The 27784-nt window shown below is 39.9% G+C and overlaps 1 protein-coding gene across 2 annotated transcripts in view; it reads right to left on the bottom strand.

Annotated features, from left to right (window-relative positions):
* Positions 1-349: 349 nt before the first annotated feature.
* The window catches only part of LOC143847250 (ADP-ribosylation factor GTPase-activating protein AGD3-like), a 47658-nt gene continuing 20223 nt past the window's right edge, over positions 350-27784 (bottom strand). The window contains exons 11-21 of one of the 2 annotated variants that reach the window (XM_077356015.1): positions 27385-27600; positions 26611-26742; positions 26035-26265; positions 25731-25817; positions 24663-25007; positions 21087-21232; positions 20887-20980; positions 17392-17773; positions 16965-17088; positions 16704-16759; positions 1010-1097 (exon numbers count right to left, since the gene is read on the bottom strand). In XM_077356015.1, the coding sequence (XP_077212130.1) occupies positions 16705-16759; positions 16965-17088; positions 17392-17773; positions 20887-20980; positions 21087-21232; positions 24663-25007; positions 25731-25817; positions 26035-26265; positions 26611-26742; positions 27385-27600 (1812 nt within the window). In that variant the 3' untranslated portion in view covers positions 1010-1097; position 16704. Of the gene's footprint in view, positions 1098-16703; positions 16760-16964; positions 17089-17391; positions 17774-20886; positions 20981-21086; positions 21233-24662; positions 25008-25730; positions 25818-26034; positions 26266-26610; positions 26743-27384; positions 27601-27784 lie in introns of both variants that reach the window. The other variant, XM_077356014.1, reaches the window with a different exon arrangement.

The following is a 27784-nucleotide window of genomic DNA, read 5'->3' on the forward strand; positions in this document are numbered from 1 at the left end:
ACTAAGGAATGTAATATTCACTGTTAAATGGGTCAATACCTATCGCATCACATCAAGGGGCTACGATCATCGAATCAAGGTGGGGTAATCAGATTAACAGTCCAATCACAACCGTTGATTAGGTCAGCCATCAAAAGTTCATCCTATAATCACTAGTCCCATCAATTATCAGATTATCCTAGACCCTTGAACCAAAAATTAGTGAAAGAAAGACTTCAGATTTGGACAGAAAAGTTGAACCATTGCTTGTTTGCAGCCTCGATTTGCTGATTAAATCTCAGTTTGGCATAAGATTAGGATCCACTGTATGACATTTTGGTTGTCCAAATCAAATCAATGCTTCCAAACATTAATCACTCAATGCCACACTTGCAATACAATAAATTCATGCATATCCAAAATAAACATACATACTCTACCAAGAGTTCCCACATGAGAAATGCATTCAACTCAATAATCACCCCCAACTGGCCCGGCCCTGCTGTCCCCAGCATCTTCAAAATAAATCAGTTTTGGACTCAAAATCAATCCTCAAAATCCAAAACAAATGGGGCCTAAATCTAAACCAGTTACCTGTTTGTTTCAAAGTATCCATTTGCAAGCCAAATATGGAACTGTTAGGATTGACTTATCTGGGAGGTTTGTAATTTTTCTTACAGTATTCGGAAGTATCTTGAACACCTGAAAATAAAAACCAAACCCGGAAAATAGACAAGACACCTTACATTATAGAGCCCCGAAAACAACCTGCGGCAGCTCAAGCTCGCCAAGGATGGAATCATGAAACTCACATGCGAGTTGGTAATGCAGATATGCCTGACAAGAAGCCGGTAAAATCCCACCCTCTCCGAAACCAAAACCACTTGCAACTGATATTTTAGCAGGGAAAGTTCTGAATTACAATCGGACGCAAATCATACCGGTATGGTGGAACTACCCGTGGCTTCATTGTGATCTGCCTCAAGCCATATGGTTTCATTATTAGTCAAGTGTCCGCCAACATGATGAGAACCTCTTCGTCGGTGATGGTTCTGGCCTCCATTGCACACTGTAAGGGGGTTTTTCCTTCCTTGTCAATGGCTTGTGTGTTGGCTCCCCTGGAAAGAAAGGCATAATGGAAATCAATGAGCAGATGGATGAAATCCGACTAAAAGTACATAAAGTAGAGTTTTTTTTTTTAAATTGACAAATATATTCATACCAGCAAAATTACAATGGGGACCAGTAGTCTCACTAGATTTACATAGTATGAATTGCCCAGGAGCATTCTCCTTGGCCCAAAAGAAAAACTCATTACTCCTTACATTACCCAATAGCCTCAATTTAATCGAATCCAGCAAAAAAAGCCAAATTTGTGGGACCCTCAAGTCAAGATCGTGACCTGCCACGTCACACCGATTTCTCCACTGCAATCCGCTGGCAAATTCGATTTTCAAAAATCCCGCTCGAAGGCCCAGAGCTATTGTGCGCCCCAAACGGTGCACGATAGCCAACCACCCAATATCTTCATCCGATCCCCAGCGGCCTCCACCTCGAACCACCACCAAATACCGACGGCTCCCCATTAAAAATATATCTAATTCTTCCACCATCTTCTCCAAAACCTACATCCACCAACCCAAAAATCGTCCCATCCAAAAGTATACTCCTAGCCCTAACCCTAAACCATAACTCTAAAGACTATACTACTCCCCCACCTCCTTCCCCAATCAACCATAACCCTAACAACCCTAAAACTTCCCTCCTCTTCCTCATCCTTCAAACCTTAACCCTACAAGGTTCATTGCAGCTATCCACAACCTCCCTCACCTCCATATCCAACCTCCTCATTTTCCCCTAAATCCGAACACTCTTTTCCTTACATCGGCCCCTTCACAGCCTCCAACAATTCCCCCATCCATTTTCTCCATCAACCCTAATAGATTCGACCCTTTCACCATTAAATCCGGCCTTCTCGAGCCCAGCTCCGGCCATTCCGCTCTATAAATGGCCCTTGGCTTTCCATGACCTCCGGATCCAATAATTCACGGCCTCGCACCGCCTATAGCTGGCCTTCCACGGCTCCAGGTCTAGCACCCCACGGCCTTTCACGGCCACCGGCAACCATCACGGTTTCCCCCGGCTCCAGATCCAGCTTCACAGCCTCTATGGTTTCAGATCCTACCTCAACAGCCCTAGATCTAGCCACCACGAAAAAGCCTGTTCCAGATCTGGCCTCCACAGTTCCCGATTCGGCCTCCACGGCTATCTTTTGCCAACCATGAGAGAGACGGTAAAAAGAGGGTTAGCAATGTGGAGAGAAAGAGGGAAACAAGCGTGAGAGAGGGAGAACGAGCGAGAGAGAAAGGGAGAGAGAGTGAGACGAGAGCGAGGAAGATGTGGGAGAGGGGACAAGAGAGAGGAAGACGAGAGGGGAAAACTGCCTCCCTCCCTAGGCCGACGCCCTACGGAGGGAGCTTTTTTCATCGCCTTTTTTGACATATAGAAGAATTCTATAGCTCTTTTTTTTTCAAAAAAGGTAACAACAATTTTATTTGAGAAGTCAAAAGATGCATACATGGGACAAGTGGTGCCCGTTTCCAAGCATACAAGGTTATAAACTAGAAACCCCTCCCATTCTTAACTTTACAAAAGTTCAAGCAAGAAATTCCCCAGTGCCGGTAACGTCCGTAATAACAACGGCTTCTCGATTCACGCCAGCCTTAGCCAGTACGTCAGCGGCCGAATTCACAGATCTTCTCATATGGGTGAGGGAGGGTCAGATGACTCTAACAAAATCCTGAATTTCATCAATTTTGTTTGCCAAACGCCATGGCCCGCAACATTGATTCTTGGCCCATGCGATAACATTAGAGGAGTCGCCTTCGACAATAAGATGGTATGCCAGGCATACCATCTTAACCCAAAAAGTAAAGACGAGCCCTCCGCTCATTCGCATCACAAACCCCCGCGGGCCCGAATAAGACATTAGAATGTTTCCCCTGTGGTCGCGGAAAAGGCCACCCACCGCCGCACGGACAGGATTGCCAATCGAACTACCATCAAAGCTTAGTTTGAGCCAACCCTCCGGTGGTGATGTCCAACGCGGTGTAACCATAGTTGCCAAACTCTTACGAGTCGTACGAGTCAACTCTCGAGTCAAGTCAAGTCGCCGGGCTTTCGAGTCGAGTCGCCTCTGTCGAAAACTCTTACGAGTCATCTGGTGACTCTTACGAGTCGCTCCGAGTCGAGTAAAAAAACTGTGACTCTTACGAGTCGAATCGAGTTGTTGGGCCTGGGCTTTCTTGCTTTGATGGTTGAAAACTTGGAAGTAGGAACTTAAAACTTAATTATTTTTGTTCATGCAAGAGTAAAAATGGTGGACACCACTTTGTCAATAAAATTATGGGTAAAATGGTGGGCCCCACTTTCTGCATTGGTTTGGGTAGAGGTAGTGGGCCCCACCAATCCTAAGCATGGTCATTAAATATTCGGCCCCACCCCATCATAGCATGACGTGTTAAATAATTAGTCCAAAGAATTGAAAAAAAGTTGGTCCCACGGTGTATGCATGGGTTTGGATAGAGTTGGTGGGCTCATCAGATCAAGGGTAAAATAGTGGACCCTACCCATGCTATTCTTGGGTATAGAATATGAGCCCCACCCCACGCAATCAAAAGATCAAAACATGATGCAGGGGAAAATACTTTACAGGAAAAACTTTTTCTGGAAAAGGTAAATGACATTTGGAAAGTTACGTGCTTAGTATATATTACGGATAGATGGATATTTTTGGCTTAGTGCTTAATCTATGTTCAATTAGGTTATATTTTTTTTACATGCTTCATCTTTTGAGATATAATGATATTTTTTTCAACTACATTTCTACTCTTTTCAAAAACTCTTACGAGTGACGAGTCGAGTCGAGTCACGAGTCATAAAATTAAGAAATCGAGTCACGACTCGAGTCACGGGTTGACTACTATGGGCGTAAGCAATAATTGCTAATTTTATATCCAATGCCGTGTGGAGTCGCGTCTGCTCTTTTCCGTTGAAGATACAGAATTCTATAGCTCTAGCAATATTATACTATTTTTTATATCAAATATATTTTTCTGCTGATGCAAAGGCAAACCAAAGGCAACAGGATAGATGGAAGGAATGAGATTGACTTGAAAATCACTAACAGGAAGACCAAGGACTCTCATCCGAAGAATTAAGACCGAAGTGATAATCAATTAACCACGAATCAACTCAAGGTCGAAGAAAGATAGGGGAGCATGACTTGGAAGCGGTGAGTCAATTGAAAGAACTATCAGACGAGTAGGGAAGAGTCATTCGATTGTCACCTACGATTTTCTTTGCTAAGCAGTACGCCTAGGATAAAAAAGACAGGTGGCGTAGCGATCCCTATCAATACAACTGGACACCGCATCTCATCCTCAGCTCATTCAACACTGTGAGATCCAGAGAGAGATCTTCTAGAGTCACAGAATCAGACACTCTCATTCGCGAAGCTGGGGTGGGGTATGATGTCCCAACAGATAGATCTCCATCAACATGGGAGTTTTCCGAGGGAACAAGGATTTTGGAGCTTTCAAGGGTTCCAAACCTTTCTATAATATAAGGTAAGGTAAGCTTGTTGACTCAAGAACACATTCTCCTTCGGCCTTCGCAAACAAAGAGTTTGTTAACTTTCTTGATCGGACAGCTCATGAGTTGTCTTCCTCTTCGAACCTTGCTTAGGCCCAGCTTTTGAAGATTCTTCTCTCCCTTCTACTAGTGATGTCTGGTAGCTTCTACCACCTTCCTTTTTCTCTTTTCTCATTCCTCCTATGGCCATCCCAGCCTTCGTCCTTCAGGCGCAAAAGATAAAGATGGTGTCCCGCCTCAGCTCTTCGGCTGCCAACCTTCTATCTTTCTCAGAATCCTCCCCAACCCCAATAGAATACCATCAATCTTCCACCTTCAGCCTGACTGTGGATCGCAAAAACCCCGAATCTCCAGTGAAGATCAAAGCTCTGGCATGAGCCAATTTTCCAGGGCTCATTTTGCACCTTCAGGACTGGCCATAATAGCATTCCCAAGGCTTCGACTGTAGCTGTGGCCCATTCATGGGGTGGTATGCCATAGAATCTGTTGGATATTTACATGGTGTAGAGGAGATAGAGTTACAGAGAGAGAGAGAGAGAGAGAGAGAGAGAGAGAGAGAGAGAGAGAGAGAGAGAGAGAGAGAGAGAGAGAGAGAGAATGCGTTAAGGGAAGGAATGGCGTGTGGCAGTCACGCAATCCACCAGAAAATAGAGAGAGAATGCGTTAAGCCGTGGCAGTCACGCAATCCACCAGAAAATATCTATCTATAATATATACTAAGCCTGTAGGATTCCAAAATGTCATTCGTCTTTTCCAAGAAAAGGTTTTATTGGAAAAGTTTTTCCCTTCCTAAATTGCTGTACCTCTCTTAAATTAGGTATGCCGCCTCTTTTCAAGATTGAATTTTCAGCAATTAATTTGCTCTCTAAATTTTGGTTTGGCACCCTACGAAGTCAACTTTCCCGAAATTAATTGGATCGCACCTACAAATCAAATTTCCTTCCAAAATTTGCCCTCAATTAATTTGGGGCTTGCCATTTGGGAGCACACTTTTTATTTGGGATAACTATTAATATGGAATTCCCTTTTGCCGCCTACAAAATCGAATCCCCCCCCCCCCCAAATAAAAAATAAAAAATAAAAAAATTGCCAACTATTTATTTGGGTTTGCCATTTCAGATCACAATTAATTTTGGGTAACTACTGATACGGGATCCTCTCGCTCTCTCTAATACGAGAGTCAAATTTTTGGGACCCATTTGTATAACCAAACCAGCCTGGTAAGAGAAGCCTGCAGCAAGCCAAAGAGGATGCTTTCAGATTTTTCCCACATCCATCGGATCCAGGTCTATTTCATAGTTGCTTTATTCGATTTGGGTTTTTTGTGTCCTTTTCATATTGATAAGTCATTTTTAATGATTTTTTTTCTTTGTTTGTTGTTTTTGAGTTGTGGGTTTCAGGGAGGAGATCTTCATGGGTCTGAAAGTGGCTTCGATGATCTTACAGGGTGATTTGTTTCTTCTTCTTTTTTATTTTTTAGAGATTTGATACTCGAAAGGATCCATGTTATTTAAAACCATTTCGTTTTTCCCTCTTGTTTTTATGTTTATCTTTGTTGTTAATGGCCTTCTAATTTTTGTTTGAGTTCAAAACCATAAAAGATTTATTCAACCAGGATTTTTGTCTTCTCATCTCATCTACGTGAAGGTCCTGGCTTCAACCTCATTTGGTAGGGTATTATCCTTCCCTTCTCATGGTGACCAACAACAACTATTTATGATTCCCCTGGTTTTGGGAGAACCAGGTCTCATGTGGAGAAGGATGAGGAAAAGGACGAGGAAGAGGTATATTTTTAGGGTTAATCTAATGTTAGGTTTTATATGAAAACAAAATGATTATATTTGATTGTTTCCAAAATGATACTTCCACTCCTCTTCTCTGTCTTTTTGGTGGAATTTGGAAATAATTGTTGAGGAGTTTTTATTTGATGTTTGCAGTGTATTTTTATTTGTTTGATCCAAACAATTCATTTGTTTTGCCTGACTTAAGTGGGCCACGCCTAAAATTCATCTCCATTAGGCAATAGATGATCCGATCACTTGGATCGGTATTAATTTAAAATGGCCAGCATAATATAGAATCCTCAAAGGTTAGGATCATCCTATGAGTATGTTTTTTTTTGGGAAGGGCCTCTTTATTTCATGCCCGACAAATGAATGGTCTGGTTCAACCAATGGGTACCAAAAATTTTAGGGTGCACTGATCACGTTTCTTTGCTTTGTCATTCATTTTCTTTCATTGAAAAAAAATATTGGAAAACGTTTTCTTTATTCCTCATGTTCTGTTTTCATAGTTTGGGCCCAATTTGTCAGATGGAAAATTTACAAAATGAGTTGTTTTGTGTGATCATTGTGGGAATGTATGTGCTGTTGAAGTTTTTGCCCGGGCTTTTCAGTTATTCATGGAAATGATACCAGAAAAATAGATTGTTCTTGTGACTCGGAATAAACGTTTCTCTGTCGAGGAAAGAATAGTGATTTATTCCGATGGAGCATCCAGTAACAAGAAATTATATTTCCACCCCCTTTTGCACCTCATATTTCGGTGGGGTGGGGTCCAACATTTTACACCCATGCATAGCATGGGCCTGAAATACTAGTGTGCGTGTGTGTGTGTGTGTGTGTGTGTGTGTGTGTGTATTATGTGAATACAATGACTATAATACCCTTAAGTATGTGTCTAACACTCTTCCTCAAGCTAGAATGTATATATCATACATTCCAAGTTTGTTACAAGCATCTTTTAACATAGCTAGCCCTAATGGCTTGGTGAATACATTCACAAGCTGATCTGCTGATTGAATAAACATAGTGAATATCTCGCCTCTTTGAATTCTTTGACGAATGAAGTGGGCAGTCCACCTCAATGTGTTTGGTTCTCTCATGAAAGACTGGGTTAGTGGCAATATAAATCACAGATTTGTTATCACAATATAATCATGCTGGATCGACAGATAGAAGACCAATTTCAGATAGAAAAGAGTGTAACCAAATCAGTTCTCCACTAGTATATGACATAGCCCTATATTCTACTTCCGCACTAGATTTGGACACTATCTTGCTTCTTGCTTCTCCAAGACACCATATGACATAGCCCTATATTCTGCTTCTGCACTAGATTTGGATACAATATCTTGCTTCTTGCTTCTTGCTTCTCCAAGACACCATATGACATAGCCCTATATTCTGCTTCTGCACTAGATTTGAATACAATATCTTGCTTCTTGCTTCTCCAAGACACCATATTACTGCCAACAAAGGTGTACTAGCGAGTTGCGGATCTCTTGTCTGCTAGAGATCATGCCCAATCTCCATCAGTAAACCCTTCTATTCTTTCGTGACCATTCTTCTTGAAACATAGTCCTTTTTCTGGACTACGCTTCAAGTACCTATTGATCTAAATGACTGCAGGCCAGTGAGATGTGCGAGGAGAATTCATAAATTGACTAACGACTCCCACATCATATGAGATATCAAGACAAGTAACTGTCAGATAGATCAGTTTCCCAACAAGTCACTGGTATCGTCCTAGATCATCCATCAAATCACCCTAATCTAGAAGGAGTTTGACGTTAGGATCCATAGGTGTGAATGCAGGTTTTACTCCCGTAAAACCCGTCTCCTCCAATATGTCTAAAGTATACTTTCTCTGTGACAGAGAAAGCCCATAACGAGAACATGCTACCTCGATGCCAAGAAAATATCTGAGCAATCCCAAATCTTTAGTAGAAAACTCCCCCTGGAGAAAAGTTTTCAATCTTCTTATACCAACTTGATCATTTCCTACGATGACAATGTCATCCATGTAGACTATCAAGAAGATATACCCGGCAATGGACTGATAGCTGAAAACCGAGTGATCCACCGCGCACTATTTCACGCCAAATCGCAAGACTGCATTACTGAACCTCCCAAACCATGCCCTCGGGGAATTTTTCAGCCCATAAATTGCTTTCCGAAGGTGACAAATAGAGGAACCCATCTCCCCCTGAGCAACATAACCAGGAGGTTGCTCCATATATACCTCCTCAACCAGATCGGCATGAAGGAAAGCATTCTTTACATCTAACTGATATAATGGCCAACCACGATTAACAGTAATTGAGATGAGAACACGCACTGAAGGTATCTTGGCCACAGGAGAAAATGTTTCTTGATAATCAACTCCGAATGTACGAGTATATCATTTGGCTACGAGACAAGCTTTAAGGCTCTCAATGGTCCCATCTGGAAGATATTTAATAGCAAAGACCCATTGACATCCAACAGGCTGTGCTCCAGTAGGTAGAGGAAGTTGCCAAGTTGCCAAGTGTTATTGGAATTGAGAGCAGCCATCTCAGCATCCATTGCGGCTCATCAACCAGGATGAGTAAGAGCATCTGAAACTGTCTTAGGCAAAGAAACAGAAGAAACACTCCCAACAAATGAACAAAATAAAGGTGAAAGCCGCTCATAAGAAACAAAATTTGATATTGGATGTGCAGTAGTGTGAAATCGAGTGCAAGAAGCAATAGGTGAATCAAAAGTATGCGGAGGATTACCTGATGTAGATGCATCCGACTGAGGACGAGGACTAGTAGATTGAGATGATGGTTTTTCTGTAGAAAGTACAATCGGGCGTGGTCATCAAGTGTAAACTTTAAGTACAAATTTTGAAACGTCATTTGTAGTTTCTATATTAGCCCTCACGGGAGGCATCACCATAGGGGGCTCGACAAGACTTGATGGCAGTGGAAAGACCAAAGTGGGTGCCTCGACTGGACGACTCGGAGATGGAGCAGAAAAATAAGAAGTATCCTCAAAGAATGTCACATCAGTAGAGATGGATGTTTTCCCCAAGCGAGGACTATAACACTTGTATCTTTTTTTAATACGAGAGTAATCCAAAAAGATACATTTTTCCACCCGAGGGTCCAGTTTGTCACGACAAGGACCTAGATTGTGGACAAAACAGGTACACCCAAAGACACGAGGTACCAAGGGAAAGGGATCACCTAAAGGATACAGGACAGAGAATGGGGTACGACCGGACAAGACAGATGAAGGAAGACAATTCACAAGAAAACAAGCTATAAGAGCAGCATCTGCCCAATAAATCTTAGGCACTCTCATCTGAAACATGAGCATACGAATCATATCTAACAAATACCTTAACTTCCTCTCAGCAACATCATTCAATTGCTAAGTGTAAGCACAGGAGAATTGGTGTAGAATGCCTCATGAAGAAAGAAAGTCACTAAAACCATTACTGGTAGAAAAATACTATTTTGCATTGTTAGTACGCAAACAAGAAATAGAACACTAGAACTGATTTTCAATTTCAAAGTAAAATAATTTAAATTGCATTGAATACTTCAGATCTATCTTTCAACAAAAATAACCATGCAGTACGAGAATAATCATCAACGAAGATAACAAAGTAGCGAAATCCATATAAAGATATAGTAAGAGCAGAGCCCCAAACATCTGAATGAACAAGCTCAAATGGGCACGACAGTCTACGACTACCATGCGAAGGAAAAGACACGATGGTGTTTTCCCAACTCACACGACTCACGGGACAATGACTCAACAGAACTAGTAAGAAAATGAGATTTGTAAAGCTTCTCCGCAGGAGGGTGACCCCAACCGACAGTGCCACTGATAGGCATCAGTAGACGTTCGAAGTGCAATGCCAGCCTGACTCGAATCAAGGTAATACAAGCCACCAACCTCACGGCCCAAGCCAATTCTTGTCCCAGTCTCCAGATCCTGAAATACACAATAAGATGGAAAGAAGGAAACAGAACAATTCAGAGATTTGGTTAATTGGCGTACGGATAACAAATTGACAGGGAATGAAGGGACATATAAGACCGAAGATAAATGAATAGCATTAGAGATGGACACCACCCACCCCAGAGACAGGGCATTTGGTTCCATCTGCTAATGTAACAGTAGGAGGAAGGTTAGACACATCTGACTCGAAAGATGAAAGAATATGAGATTTATCAGTCATGTGATGAGAGACCCCTGAATCAATGAGCCATGCTTCAGAGGTAAAGCCAGAAAGAAAATAGAACGAACTACTTGGTTGAGCAAAGGTGGTCGCTTGCCTTTATCACGATGTGCATAAGTTCCTCATAATCTGCACGACTAACAACCATGGAGTCACCAGATGTCAATGCAGCATGAGTCAGAGGAGGGTGTGGAGGGTGAGCATCATCATATGAAACTATGGAAGCAGTAGTAGAACGGAGAGGGTGAAGCTCCAGATGTAGATCATAACAGTAGTCAACACTATGGCCATCCATACGAAAGTTGGGACAATATCAAGACCCATGACCACAACCTCCCCCTGAATCACGGCCACGTCAACACCCCCATCACGGTCACGGTCACCACTATCACTTCCACGACCAAATCGATCAAAATCATGGCCTCGATATCCACCAGTATAAGTAGCAAGTGCAAACCCATCTGCACGTTGGTCACTAGGCGAAATAGCCCGCAAACGTTGTACCCTAGAAAACGTATCTGCAAGAGATGAAAGGGTACCAGAGTTGACGATCTGCTGATGAAGCTGGAGATAATCGGAACCCAAGGAATCCAGATAACAAACAACACGTAATTCCTCCTAATGCTTAGCAAGAGTAGCGTGATCCACTGTGAATGGCATAAGTAGGTCAAGCTGTTGACATATGGCAATATAAGAAATGTAATGATAAAAAAATGGACATCTCTACGTTGAAAACCCAACCAGTCAAAGAAGAAATCACACACTCATGTGACATTATCAGCGCCAGAATATAGAGTCGCAGCATAGTCCCAAACCTCCTTGGAGGAATCAAGATACATCATATTTGTAGCCACTTGTGGTTCCATGCAACTCCACAAAAAAGATCTAATAACAGCATCCTCCTGTTCCCATCGCTCATAGGAGGGATCCGTGGTGGTTGGGGTGAATGCTCGAGAAAGCAAACTTTGCCCCGACCAAGAAGGTAAGTACGCACCGCTCTCTTCCAACGAGGGTAATTCTTCCCATCAAGCCGTATGGAGTTCATATGAAGAGGAGCTTCCATAAGAGTATAATTAGCACTAGATGAATGGGATGAAGAGGGAAGAGTGGCTTCAACAATCGTCGGCTGCGATAAGGAATCTTCCGAAGCCAAGATAAGTACCAATTACGACAATCAAAACAACTAATAGTCAACAAGGACCAAGCAAACAACCACCAACAAATCGTCCACAGATAATAACAGCACCACCATCAAGCACAATCAACAATAATAAGTAACACCAACCATCAACCAACAAGAGTCAACAATCTAATAAACACCACTCAGCTACCACCAATCACCATCAAATCACAACAGATCTCCAACAACCACACCACAACAACACAATAACTACCAACCACCACAATCATCAACAAGTCACAGTAACAAAGCAGATCTCCAAGAAGCACCCACAATAACTAGAAGAATCTCACTTTGATCCACCAACAGAAATATCAACCAACAATCAGTAACATCAACAACCGGTTACTATCATACCACAATGAAACTACCAACGGATCACCACCAAACAATCAAACCACCAATAAGGACACGCTAACACATAGTTCCGGGAAGAAAAGTGGCACAAGCACCCCAAACATACACTATCACCATAAGAAACACTCGAAACACTTTCCCGGAACCAGATTTAAGATGAGAAAGGGTAAAAAAATAGTGGTTTAAAACATGAATAGAAAGACTAGGTTGTGAACTTGTGATTAGCGACTGATTTATGTAGATGGATAAACTAGGATTAGGTTTAGAATATTTAGGGTTGAAAAAGGATATAAAATAGGGGTGCGAACAAGTTTGATGGGTTGCGGAATGAGGAAGGAAGCAAAAAGGGGTTGCGGCAATGGAGAAGGTTGCAAAGGGGGTTGCAAACTGAGGTGAAGGTGGCGGCAATGGAGAAGAGTGCGTGGGAGGGAAGGTAGGGATTGCGGTAATAAAAAAAATAGGTAAGGGAGGGGTGCAAACAGGGTGAGGTACACAAGGAGAGGTATTTGGGTGGTGTGGCAGTGGTAGAAAGGAAAGGGAGGGGTGCGACTGGTTAGGGTTAGGATTAGGGAAGTTCTAGGGTTAGGGTTTTGTAATATAGTTACATTAAGGATGAAAGAACTTGATCTTTGACCTTAAGCTCTGATACCGTGTTGGATATTTACATGGTGCAGAGGATATAGAGTTACACACACACACACACACACAGGATGAATGAAGGGAAGGATGGCGTTTGTCAGTCATGCACTCCACCAGAATATATATATATATATATATATATATATATATATATATATATATATATATATATATATATAGAGAGAGAGAGAGAGAGAGAGAGAGAGAGAGAGAGAAAACGGTTCCTACACATGTGTAGAGAGTTCTCTACACACTAGCTTAAAATACAGTGGGGGCCCACATTGTTTGGGTGATCCAAGCCATCCATTTTAAAGGCCCTTACATAGATAGGGTGTCTACAAAAAATCAGATCCAACCCTACGATTTGTGGAGGTAAAATGGATGTCTTTAAACCTTCACAGATTAGTCCATTTTTTGCCTCCACAGTTCAAATGGTTAGGATGATCCTATGGATTTGAGTTTTTGTGGACACCCTATCTATGTGAGGGCCTTAAAAATGAATGGTTTGGATCACCCAAATAATGTGGCCCCCACTGTATTTTAAGCTAGTGTGTAGATAACTTATCTACACATATGTGTAGGAACCGTTCTCTCATATATATATATATATATAGAAAAGCGACAGGTTTATATATATTAATATATGAAATCAAAAATTACAGAAGATATGGACCAGCGGCTAGGAAGCACGGGTACTCTCCCGGGGCTCCCGCACCCACACCCGACACGTATGGGGTGCGGGTACGTCCGGGTATGTCCGGGGTACGTAAAAAAAAAAACCCAGTTTTGGTGGTTGGGTGCGTGTCGGGTGCGCACCACGCGTACCCGACACGTCCTGCTTCTTCCTGCCGCTTCTCTTTCCTCTCCTGTACTTCTCTCTACTTAAGTAAATGTCTTTACTATTTTATTGTCCATTTACTTAAGATTTACATGTAAATAACGGAATACCCCCCTTTTGGATTTATTAAAAATAGTTTCAACACCCAAATCTAAAAGGAAAAAAAGTCAACTCTCCAGTTCTAGTACAAAATTCAAAGAAAAAGGGTCGGGTCAAAATTTTAACTTTCTTAACTTCCAAACGGTGGGGTATTTTTCAAATTTTAAAAATTCATAAAATCTATTTTGTCCAAACATTATTAAATCCCAAAAGTTCGGTAAAAAAAATCTCATAATTTGGTCTCTAAAAATTATTCATCTTGTCAGGCACTGGTCAATACACTGGTCACAGACTTTTTTTTCTAATGAATGATGTATTGATGCCTCATGTTATGAAATATTGAACTTAATCACTTATGAAATGAAGAGTAATATTAGAATTTTCCATTTTGGTGATGTTATTGTTATTTGATTGCTCTACAATTTTATTTTATTTTTATAAATATATAATAAAATATTAAAATATATTATTATATTCGGCGTACCCGAACGTACCCGCACCCGGTTTTTTTGGCAAATCACGTACCCACGTACCCTTGTCGTGTCGTACCCGCACCCTGTACCCGTACCCGTGCTTCATAGACCAGCGGTCCCCTACATATTTACAATCGACCAGGATGCCAACAGACCAAAAAACCATCTTTGTTCCATCATACACCCACCACTCCAAAACTCAGAATTTATCTCTAAAAGCACTATGCATCAAACTCTGAAATAGTGCATGTATATGTATATATGTATATGTATAGATATGTATGTTATGTGAATACAATGACTATAATACCCCTTAAGTATGTGTCTAACCGAATCAAACCAACCTTGATCCAGTCTTTGATCTTCAACAAATTTCACCACCGACCAACTTCTGGCCTTGATGATTGCATCCGCTTGCGTTTCCAATTGAAACCAGAACAATACCTCTTCCTCGTTCAACTTCGACGGTCTGGGAAGTTTTGGGATATCCCCTCCCCAAAACCATTGGGCCCAACATAGATTTCCCCTATGCTCCAGGATGTCATCTTGACTTTACCTATAAAGCATTTTCTTAATTTTTTTCCTTCTTCTGCCTCCTTCCCTGCAATGATTGCCGCATGATAATCCCCATCCTCACTGATGTCCACTGACCCCTCTGCAGTCATTCCACAGGGATTTAGGAATAATCTTTCTTTCTCCGTGGCTTGATTTTGATTCATGATTTGGTTTCTTCATGCACCATCCGCAGTTTACCCTTCACTTGAAGTTGTGGTCTTGAAGTTGTGTGGTAACTACAGGTTCCACATTTCCAATCACCAGGTAGGTATCCTTCTGTTCCTCCGCCTTCTTTGTTCCTAGTCCCTCTCCAGCATGTTCATCCTCGCTACGGTTGTCTTTGTGTTTTTTTCTTCTTTGGTTCCAATGGTTATTGTCCACAACAGTTGTTCCATTGTCTCTATCATCCAAGGTATCTTTCCTGATTTGCTGTTCAGATTCCCATCTTTGCTGTTCCTTGCCCTCTTCTTCTTCTCTTTGGCTTAGAGCTTCTGACTGAAATTTTTTGATCCTAAGCCCTTGCTGGCCAGAATCATACCCTTTCTGCAGCATTCCTTGTTCAACTCCACGATATCCAAAGTTTCTTTCACGGAGTATTCAGCTTGCACAAGATCCAGGTAGACACCCATCAAACTTTCAATCACATTTCCGCAATTACAGTTTCCATGGCTGATCAAGGTTTCCAATTCCCTAACCTCCATTCTTCAACATACAAAACTCAGGTTGCCTCCCGTGGGCGTCGACCTTAGTTATAAAAATTGTTTTGTTTCGTTCATTCCGGACATAAAACCGGAACAGAATGGCTATATTTGCCGTTTCATTCCGGATTTCGGTCCATTTCATTCTTTTCGGACGAAACGGACGAAATTTTCCTTTCCGTCCGAAATACTCTATTGTCCGTTTCTTCTACTCTTCTTATCTCATCTTGGTTCTCTTCTCTTCTTCTTCTTTCCTCTTCTTAGTATTTACACGTAAAGTCATTTGAGATTTACATGTAAATAAGGCAATACCCCCATTTGGATTTATTAATAATAGTTTCAAGACCAAATTCTAAAAGGATAAAAAGTCAACTTACCCATTCTAGTACAAAATTCGAAAAAAAATCAGGCCGGGTCAAAATCTTAACTTCCAAATGACATGGTATTTTACCAATTTTAAAAATTTATAAATTCTATCACGTCCAAACATTATTAAATTCCAAAAGTCCGATAAAAAAATCTCATAATTTGATCTCTAACCATTTTTATCTAGACAGGCACAGGTCAACATAGACATTTCAGCTGAAAGTGATTTTCCTTTAAATAAATGTTGGATGTTTACAACCTTGATGTTATGATGGATTATGTTGTTCCAATTTTTAATAATTTCTGATTTTTTTTTCATTTTTGTAACTACTAAAAAAAATTCGATCGTTGTAGTGGAACGAAAAGACTGAAATACCGAAACGTTCCATTCCAGTAGCCAAAATGAAAAGGCGAACGAAACAAAATTCATAATTAAGGCATCGACTAACTTAATGCCTATTAATACCTGTTTATGAGACTATCTCTCTGAGATTTGAGGACCACTTGGGTGAGAGGTTTTTCTTTTTCTTTTTTATTTTTGGTACATAAGCCGGCTTGAAACCACAACCTCGTGGTTGCGACAAGTTTGGGCAAGGCACCAAATCCCAGCCCCACCATGCATTGTTTGCCCAAGTTCCTTATATAATAACAACAATGTACCATTCAAAAAAAAATAACAACAATGCAATAGCAATAATTCTCTATGTCATATAAATTAATATACCTTCCACTATCTAACCCTTATATAATAACAACATTGCAATAGTAATAATAATGATAACTAAAATTAAAGGATTAAGTCGTGTATCAACTTAAAAGTTATGTCAAGACTAAAACAGACAGTTGGAAATGTGAGAGCACAGAGACACCTTAGGACATGATGGCTTCAGTAAGCCCTGAATTATGATTAGCAGAAATTGCAGTACTGCAACAAAAAGGATAAAAATTTATTGAGGAAGATGAATTTTAGCATTGGATATAATGTAAATAACAATATCTACATCTAGGTTACCAAGGTATGTTCAAAGCTTGAGAAAAATAATTAGAGACAATTTGGAGGAAAAAGATGCTTCTTCAAAGAAAATGACAGGTTTTGTAGCCAGGCTAGATTAAGATGATTTGAAAATCACCTGCTGAGAAGCAGTTTGGTGAATACAGTCCTGCCACGGATAATACTATGGTGAAGTGGTGTTTGGCCTTTCGAATCAGTAGCATTTATGTTGGCACCGTACTGTAAGAGGAGCTCTATCATACCTGTTAAAGTATAAAAAGATTAAATAACGCCTTCTCCAATAGCTTAAGCTTTTGGAGTAACTGGTTGTTTCACATTATATCAGAGCAAAGGTCCTAAGTTCAAACCTCCTTGATGTCAAAAATCCACATGCAATGGTCAGCCCAAAAGTGGGGCCACATGTACCACGTGTAGGCCAACTCAAAGAAAGAGGGGCGACATGTGGGGGAGTGTAAAGTATCAAAGATTAAATAACGCCTACTCCAAAAAAAAAAAAACTCTTCCAATAGCTTAGGCTTTTGGAGTAACTGGTTGTTTCACAATACCTATATCTGCAGTCTGACATGCAAGATGAAGTAGGGAGCAGCCCTCACATTCCTCCACCTCGCACTGGTCCTCGCTTGTGCTTATGGAGCTCAGAGAGCTTTCAGCAGAGGCCTTGTGGAAGGAATCCCCTGCCAAGATATTGGATTTGAGAGAAGACTCCAAGACTGGATGGTCTTGCAAGAGTTTCACTTTTGCTACTAAAGTTAAGGACGTGCTAAAAGGTGCATGTCCCTGCCCAGTATTTAAATCAGCATCAGAGTCAACTATGCGACGGTATACTGCTTTCTTGTCATTGATACGGACACCGTTCCATATCTGGTGGGCCACAGACATAAGATGTTGATCTGCCTTAAGCTTGCGAACAAAAAGCTTTTCTGCATACTAGAAACATTGAGATCAGATTTCAGTTATAGTTCCCTGAAGCATGGTTTTAAATTTTGACCGAAATCCGAAATTTCGGATTTCGGTGGAGATTGACACCGAAACCACCCAAAACCGAAATGGCCATTTATTTCGGTCGAACCCAAAAAATCTGTTTTTTTTTTTAATTAATTTAATATTTCACCGAAATTTTGAAATTTCAAGGTCCGAAACCGGTACCGAAACCGGAATTTTAAACCTTGCCCTAAAGGACCACAAAGTGACCAAAAGGGGGGGTTAAGTGGCACATATCTAAAGAGAAAGGAGCATCGAGTAATAAAGTACTAGTTAATAAAAACATGGATATGAATTATCAAAATTAATTCACATCTAAACAATAAAAGTACAAAAAAAAATGCAAATAAAAAAAGTAAGAGATCATAAACAATAAATTATTCAAATTCAAAACATAGATGACCGTAGTATGGAACCACACAATCAATTCTAATGTGACAAATATGTAACTTCAATGAGAGGGATGTCGCTCATAAGGGCACAACCTCTGTGCTTTTTTTTTTTAAAAGGTAACATTTATTAATGAAGAGAGACCATTACAACGAGATGGGGACAAGATGTTCCCGTGCAAAGAAAGAAATACACTAACAGAGGGCCTCTATTGGGGTAAATTGTCCAAGTCAATCAGAGAGACAAAACGGATGTTGGGTAGATTGATGCCCTCCTTAGCCAATGCATCAGCTTCGGAGTTAGCCAACCTCCTTCGAAAAACAAATACTTAGAGTTGATGAGATTTTAGATTTATGTAAGCAGATTCAATTGGTTCAGTCATGTGTTTAGACTGGCCTATGATGTTGCAGATTGAGACGGTGTATGTAGAAGTTTTTTAATTGCTGTGCAATCTGTACCCTGCTGTAAATTTTCTCTTCTTTACTGAAGCAATTTGTTATCATTCAGAGAAAGATTTAGTGCATACTTCATTTTAGTTATAGGCATAATTATAGCAACAAAAAAGAACACTAATGCAGAAAAGTCACAAAGTAGAAAAAGACAGGCTACGGAGCTCTGTGTTTTTCTTTACAGTTTGACAACTTGATATTTTTATTGGAAAATGATATTCCACCCCTGTTTTCAACATTTCCAGCCTCTGTTGTCTTTTCCTGAAAGTGGTGTCATTTTTAGGAAAAGGTGTATAAAAGGGGGTTGAGATGCTGGTAAAGGGGGTGGAAATATCCTTTTGCTTTTTTATTTCTTATAAGATAAAGATGTCCGTTTATTTCTTATAAAATAAAGAGGCATGTTAAGAAACAAAAATCCATCCTCTCTTACAAATGAAGTAATTAACCAATAATGCAAATAGTGTGCTAAGGCTATAAACATACAGTGGCTAAACCTTCATAAATCAATATAAAGAGAAGTGATTAATAATGTTAAATTTGCATGCATGAGCGTGTAATGTTCAAACATATTAATAACTAGAATCAGACCAATTATAGTTCTTTGGAATTACTAAAAAGCCTTGAACGAAATCAAAAAATGTAAATATCATAACTTACAACTAACAATGACTATAGAACCACCATCAAACACTAATAAACATTTTTTTTTAAATGGTTGCAGATTTCATTAATTAAACAAAGGGCACCGACTAAGGCAGTCAACCCAAAACAGGGAAACAACAGGACAAGATACAAGGAAAAAACCAAAAGAGAAAATACAACATACACTCCATATCAAGGAGACAGGAAATCAAAGTATTCCAAACCCGGCTTATCCACTCCTTCCCTCGCTAGGCGATCCGCTATGCTATTAGCCGATCTTCTCACCTGTGGGAAAATAATAGAAGACCCGAAGACTATCTTTAATCTCATCAAAGAACTGCGCAAATGTCCATTGGGGTGGATGGGTGCGGGGGTGCAGGGGTAACCCTCTCAGCCATCTAATCACATTAAGGGCGTCTCCCACCACAATGATAGAATCCATTAGATCTTTATCCAATTGACTAATCCCCTGATGGACAATCCTAACCTCCGCCTCGTTAGAATCTGCACGCCTAATCGGTCCAGAGAACACGCCCAAATGACCTCACCATTAGAATCTCTGAGCACTCCCAAACACTCGTAAACATGTTACTCTTTGAATGTTTAACATTATAAGATCAAGTAAGATGTAAAGGTCAATATTTGAATAAAAGTTTAGAAAACAAAAAGGAATACCAAAAGGGCAAAGCAGAACAAACAATATTGCACTTATTGAAACATGACGGAAAAGGAAATAACAATATTCGATAAAAAGAAATGAATCCCTAATAGTTTTAGAAATACTCGTCCCTGTGTGTTATTAGCCCGGTTGAAGACCCTTCATTAAGGATACTTTAGTCATTTTCTCTTTGATGTATATGCGTCGATGTAATGGTCAAACAAATACAACGAATAGAAAAGGACTTTTCCCTCTAGATGAATTCTCCGTCTCTCACTGCGGTCCTTCCTATATAATTTATTCACATATCTCATGATATTCCTTCCATGGTATCAGAGCTCGAGATCATCAAGATATATGATTTCATCCTCTGAAAGAGGTACATTGTTTCTTCTTTCTCTAATTTTCACATCGCCACTCTTATACTCTCATCTGATATTTCATCAGACACTAGATCCCCTTCTTTTATTCTTCTCTCATGTGTCATCCGTGCATCTTCTTTTAAAAACCGTAAATTCTTATTTCATTTCCAATCTTTCCTTTCTATGTATACAAGATTTCATCTCTCTCTCTCTCTCTCTCTCTCTCTCTCTCTCTCTCTCTCTCTCTCTCTCTCTCTCTCTCTCTCTCTCTCTCTCTCTCTCTCTCTCTCTCTCCGATTTTTTCTCATGAATGCAAATCGTCAGTCATAAATATGACATGACCCAACACATTAACACTGTGTATAGTAAGCATCGAAGGGGTAACTAACACATGTTGTTTGGACATGCAAATGGCCCAACATTTTCTACTGATCCAGTGACGCAGCATAGCATTTATATTCTCTAAGCAGCCATATGACCGTGTTGCCAAACAAAAACAAGAAAAACTTCATGGAATGGCCAAGAGAAAAAAAAAAGTAATTTTGCTTGGTGTGATACCTTTGCTTGAATGAACTTCTCTTTAATCGAAATTGGATCATAATGATTAGGTTTGCTCATAAATAGATGCTGCTTTTTATCGAACTTAGACAAACTGCACCACATGAATATTGAAAATGTAATTTTTTAGCAATTTTTAAAGGAATACACAAAGCTACTCATATTACAATAGTAAGAATACTTTCCATGTATTATATTACCTTGTAGGGATGTCATCAATTTTTAAATTATTTTTTGGGTGCAATAGTTCCTCCCAAATCGAGTTGGCATATGTATTACCCAGTGACTTGAACAAATTTATAACAGAAGGCTCCCATACTTTTACATCGAGTGTCAGTGATCTAACCTGTAAAAATAAATCACAGAAATATCAGTAATTGGAAGCCTCACGAGCTCCAAGAATGAACATACACAAAAGGAAAATGACAGAAATATACAGGCAATCCATATTGACAGCATATCATAAAGAGAAATTATTCACATATTGAAAGGTAAAACAGAGGTCTATATCAAAACTGCCTGCTTTGGATGACAACAGCTTTTGAGTTAACATCCTAAATAATTGACACAATTAAAACAGAAAATCCAACAATTCATACATGAAGAGTATAATCCCCATAAAATAGACCAATCATTTTGTTGTTTTTCTTTTCATTCTCTTTTCTTGTCTTTTTACAAATTGAGTGAGAAACATGTAATTGAAACACTTAAAACACATTGAACTTCAAATTTTTGTTTTACTAAATACAACTAGCAACAAGAGGCATCATCAACAAAACTAATAAGCAATAAAACTCATACTGAGACATTTCAGAGGCGGGCACCCCATGGTTTTCTTTCAACACTTGAAAATTTTTTATTCTGAAAACAAAAAATCAAAATTACATATTGTTAAGTCAAAACTCCAGTCTATACACATATTCTAGCTACAGTTTGTTACCGTTGTGGTTGGCACTAACTGCATGCAAGATACTTTAAAATAGTTAATAAGCTCAATATCTCATGTATGATGAATACTAACTTTTACATACCGATACTTTTCTTCAATGAACAAGCAATTCACATAGTAAAAATCCCTTCCATTTGCAGCTTCTAGAAAGAAAAGGCCAGGATGATAGATTTCAGCTGGCAATTGCCACATTTTTTCCCTAAAGGTGATGATATCATTGCTGAAGTCCATTAAAAATTACACGAGCAGTAAAGATTGCCCAATTGATGCTATATATATATATATGAGAGAACATTTCCTACACACTTGTGTAGGTAAGTTACCTACACACTACCTTAAAATACAGTGGGGGCCCACATTGTTTGGGTGATCCAAACAATTCATTTGAATGGTCCTCACATAGATAGGGTGTCCACAAAAAATCAGATCCATAGGATCATCCCAACCCTACGATTTGTGGAGGTAAAATGGACGTGTATAAAGCTTCACAAATTAGTCCATTTTTTGCCTCCATAGTTTGAATGGTTAGGATGATCCTATGGATCTGATTTTTTGTGGACACCCTATCTATGTGAGGACCATTCAAATGAATTGTTTGGATCACCCAAACAATGTGGGCCCCCACTGTATTTTAAGGTAGTGTGTAGGAAATGTTCCCTCCCTCCCTCCCTCCCTCCCTCTCTCTCTCTCCCTCCCTCCCTCCCTCCCTCCCTCCCTCTCTCTCTCTCTCTCTCTCTCTCTCTCTCTCTCTCTCTCTATATATATATATATATATATATATATATATATATATATATATATGAGGAAACTGTTGGTGAGCTTAAGCTCATCAAACTTATGGTGAGCTAGCTTGCCCAATCACATGGGTCCCACATTTTGGGGAGTGATCCAAACCATTCATTTGCAAGGCCTTATCATAGATAGGGGGTGTACCAAAAATCAGCTCCATAGGATCATCCTAACCCCTCCATTTGTGGAGGACAAAAATGGGGCAGATTTGTGTCTGTCCATTTTTGTCCTCCACAAATGGAGGGGTTAGGATGATCCTATGGAGCTGATTTTTGGTACACCCCCCATCTATGTAAGGGACTTTCAAATGAATGCTTTGGATTAAGGGTGTCAATTTTGGCTCGGGCTCGGAGGCTCGCTCGAGCTCGGCTCGAATCCTTAACGAGCCGAGCCAAGCCGGCTCACCAGGCTCGTTAAGCTTAACGAGCCGAGCCTAATTTAGGCCAGGCTCGGCTCGGCTCGTTAAGGCTCGTTAAGAATTTAATATATTTAAATATATATATTATATATTAATTTATACATTAAAAGGGTTGTCCAGGGAGTGAAAGGGGGGGGGCAAAATATGTCACTTCATTTTTGGAACCCCATTTGTTACTAGGACCACCCCCTATAGTGTAAAAAAAGTAGTTAAATTACACTAGTAGGGCTGTCCAAGGAAGATGAGGGGTGTGAACATAATATAACCCGAGCTCGGTAAGGCTCGCGAGCCTGGCCGAGCCTGACCGAGCAGAGCCGAGCCCGAGCCTGGTTCGAGCCCGAGCCGAGCCGAGCCTGGCCAAGCTCGGCTCGGCTCGGCTCGTTTACACCCCTACTTTGGATCATCCTAACAAAGTGGGCCCCCATGTGATTGGGCAAGCTAGCTCACCATAATATATATATATATATATATATATATATATATATATATATATATATATATATATATATGGATTTGCTAGGGACCATCGCACAAGGCATTTTGCTGACCCGCTGTTAGAAGAAAGTATTTCTAGACTGGTGAGCATTTTACCTATAAAAGGGCATCTCTAGACTGATGAGTAACTCTAAATGGTTTATCCCAACCCTTCAAAGGTGCACGCTTGAATGTGTTTAGATGAGACTGAAATAAAGTATTTGCATTATATCATTTACTCTCTTTGCTCAAACAAGTAAATTTGATCACTTTTCCTCCACCCATAACACACTCAATAGATCCACCTTGAAAATTTAAACTCCTGTTAGAAGAGCTCTTGACGTTGCTTCCTCTGAGCCATTAACACCAATACGACCAGGACATAGCTCAACAATCTCCCCAGTATCCATAAAGGCACCCCATATGCTAACCGAGCCTATATTGCCTCTACAACTTCCATAAAATTTAAGGCTGACATCCCATCAGTAGACTCCAACTAGAAAGAACACTATTCATAAGATGATAATTCCTAGACATCAAATTTCAATTATGAAATACCACCCCCGCTGTGAGCTGGCAAAGTTCTTTTCTATCAGTTGTCCAGTTAATGGTGAAAGGATTATATTGTTAGTTTCCAAGGGGCCTTGGATGTAACATCAAATATTCTATAATTTCTTTAATTCAAGATACTCTAAAGCATGGCAATATGGAGTCACTTTCCAAAAAATCTCCTCTGTCTCTAAATGGTCCTGTTGGTCAACTCAAGAAGAGGTACACACCGAACTGGAGAACACCCAAGGTATATCAAAACAGTTAAGAATGTTTGATCAAATCATGTCACTTTACCATCCCACATGAATAAGGTCAATTTACCTTGTCTTTAGAAAGTTGCCAGAAAGAATTTAATTAAGAAAAGGCACCACTCTAATCCACAATCAATAAGGCTAATCGTACAATCAACTGGAAGTGAGTTAAAAAAGATAAAAATTAAGAAGCTCCATCTACTTTTCAGTCAAAGAGCAAAATAAAATAAAAAATTTGCAGCAGCATGCACAAATGGAACTAGATATTACCCTATTCATTTGCTTATTTGATGACTTTGTCATTATGGAAGCATACAATTCAAGGTTTTTTTTTTCCAAATACCTTTGATATATGTACGCCAAGATTCCTATGAACACCAGAACATTCAATGCAGACAAGAATGGCAAGGTTTAAGGATGCCCAATCTGGCTCAGGAGCACCACAATCCGCACATCTGTCATTTCCACACACTCTTCTCAATACATCTATTGGCTTCTCATGGATTACACTGAGCCGGTGTTGTTGTGAACTTCTAGATGAACGCTCATTATGTCCAGGAATTAAGTTCATCTCTGAGGTGTTTTCTTCAACTGATACATGATCAAAATCAGAACTACCAAAAGAACTACTCTCACTGGCAGTGCGATGATGATTACTACCGCTCAAAGGACTACCACCGTGGAGGCGCTGAAACAAAATAGAATAAATAATTATAATAAAAAACTTGGAAACCTACTGGACATACTAGTGCTCAAAATAATTGTTAAAGTATAAAATATTAAATAACGGCTTGTACAAATGCTTAAGCTTTGGAGTAATTGGTTGTTTCACATGGTATCAGAGCCAAAGGTCCTAAGTTCAAACCTCCTTGATATTAAAATTCCACATGTAATGGCCAACCCAAAAAGAGGGGCCACATGTACCACGTATAGGCCAACCCTAAAAAGAGGGGCCACATGTACCAAGTAATTGGTTGTTTCACAATAATAATAATAATAATAATAATAATACTCAACTCAACTCAACAAAGCCTTTGTCCCAAACTAGTTGGGGTCAACTAAATGAATCCTTTGGAAAAAAAATCATGAAGAAGGTAAAAGGAATCTACCCGGCTCTAATCCTGGTTCTAGTTGGGTTCTTCTACGTGGATCATTTTCTTCCATTCTATCCTATCCAAGGTCAAGTTCTCTGTTATGTTCCTAGCTATAAAGTTTGTCCTCAATGTTTCTACCCAAGTTGTTTTCTGTCTGCCCCTACCTCTTTTTACTCCATCAATTTGGCACGAGTCGCCTCTTTTCACCGGAGCATCCAAAGGCCTACGTTGGATATGTCCAAATAATAATAATAATAATAATAATAAATAAAAATAAAGTATGGACTTATTGTGATACAAGCATCCGTGACACTAACCTGTTCAGGCGACTGCGAACTCAGCAATGAAGCAATAACTCCGGTTATCTTTTCAATCCAATCCATCTGATCCATGGCACTCTCTGCCTGTCCCATTAAAAAGAAAAAAGAATAGTCAGCAAGGAATAGATCACCATCACTGAATATCACAATCTAAGCACAGAAACAGACAAAGTAACTTAACACATCAAAATTAGCAATAGAATGAACATTTTGCGGGGCTGTGGTAAAATGAATTAAGAGGGGTATGGAAAATAAACAATATCTAAACTTACTGAGTTCATGCTGACCTCTTAAAGTGTACCTGCAAAGTGTAGTTCTTTGACGGTGATATAATCCTGAAGCAGAAACGCAAATCTGACTGGTCGGCATCAACTTTTATTGTTGATGTCAGCAGGTTCACAGTATGATGAGCGACAGACATCTCATCGTGTACACCACCATGATGATGAGAAGAAAGCCACCGGCTTAGTAGCCCAGATCCAGCTTCGGTGGAATTTTGACTCTTCATGCTGGAATGATGGCTTCCACCTCCCTAAAATAAAATAAAAAAACACACACACACACACACATTGTTAATAGTAAACAGGAAAATGTTAGGGAAGGAACAAAAGGAAATATCATGATGCCCTCTGAAATAAAATAGAGATTATAAGCAATATAGTTCTCAACGGGTTTTTCCTGCCATGGATTTACATTTCGATTTTGGTTTTGGCCTTGGCCAAAATCCGGTAATAAAAGAAGTATTATTTTATTAATTCGGAATAATACTAAATTTAGACAAAAATCAATTTTTCGACCGAAATTTCGCGGTTTCGGTCCAAACCGAAATCCAAAAGATTTTGGCCTAAAATTAAAGCCATACTTAGGCATGACTTACAGAGGGTCTGTTTGACTGCTTGCGATAGTAGTACAACATTCCACGGCTATCAAGAACAAAAAACCTTCTCTTCCAGTCACCTCTCAAGTTTGAAGAACGTTTTGAGAGATAACCTTGTCGGATCGTTTGAACCTGAAATATCATAGACTAACTCAGATATAGAAGCCAGAATCATTTGAAACTTGCAAGAACAAGGACCATTCAGATAAATTGATCTTTCTGAAACAGCTTCTTACGCAATAGAGTTATGGGTACAACTCGAGTCGGGTTGGGTTGAGGCCAACCCGAACCCGACCCGAGGAACCATTTACTCAACCAGAACCCAACCTGACCCGAGTTCCAACCCGATGAGGTTCAACCCGACCCGACCCGAGGAACACTTTTTTCCAACCCGAACCAGACCCGACCTGAGTTCCAACCCGACCTAACCCGAGTTTTAAAGCTTTAAAAACTTTTAAAAAAATGCCGGGTTTCACTCGAGTTGGGTTGCCCGAGCCCTCAACCTGAACTCAACCCGGGTTAGGATTTTACAACCCGAACCCGACGCGAAGTTTTTTCGGTTTGAACCTGACCCGAGTTGCACCCCTAAATAGAGTGTACTATTAGCAAAGATAGGGGGCCTGGTTTGAAAGTTCAGTAAGGGAGTCGAGGAATAAGGATTCACAAGGAGTGCAGCAGATAATTCCTTTGTTTAAAAAAAGGACAAGTGGACAACTAAAGGAATTGTAGTTCTCATATAATTGTTCAAGAAAAAGAAAGTTCCATGCAAGTTACCTTTCCCTTTGAAGCTGATTGCATAACAGCCTCTATCATTTTATGTGAACTTCTTCCAATGGCTTGTATACCATCACCATTAGGAGAATCATGTGAGCCATCTAAAGACCAACGATTTTCTCGATCTATTTGCCTTTTGAACTCTTGCATCCTTTCTGTAAGAGCTGCCTGCTCATAGTTGGACCTTTCTCTTGACTGTTGCGCATAAGTCAAAACCTTCAAAATGACAAGTTATCCTCAATTTTACTTGTTACCAGTCTTGAAGGAAAGATAACCCAGAGCAAATTGTTTGTTACAAAACAGAGAGATCAGAGATGGCTAATAGTATATGCAGACAGGCAGTATGAAACACACTCGTGCGCGCACGCGCGCGCACACACAAAAAAAAAAATCAAGTTGA

Source organism: Tasmannia lanceolata, unplaced genomic scaffold, assembly GCF_043159265.1.
Source record: "Tasmannia lanceolata isolate RefF3 unplaced genomic scaffold, GAP_Taslan_0.1 ptg000015l, whole genome shotgun sequence".
Classification (NCBI taxonomy): Eukaryota; Viridiplantae; Streptophyta; class Magnoliopsida; order Canellales; family Winteraceae; genus Tasmannia; species Tasmannia lanceolata.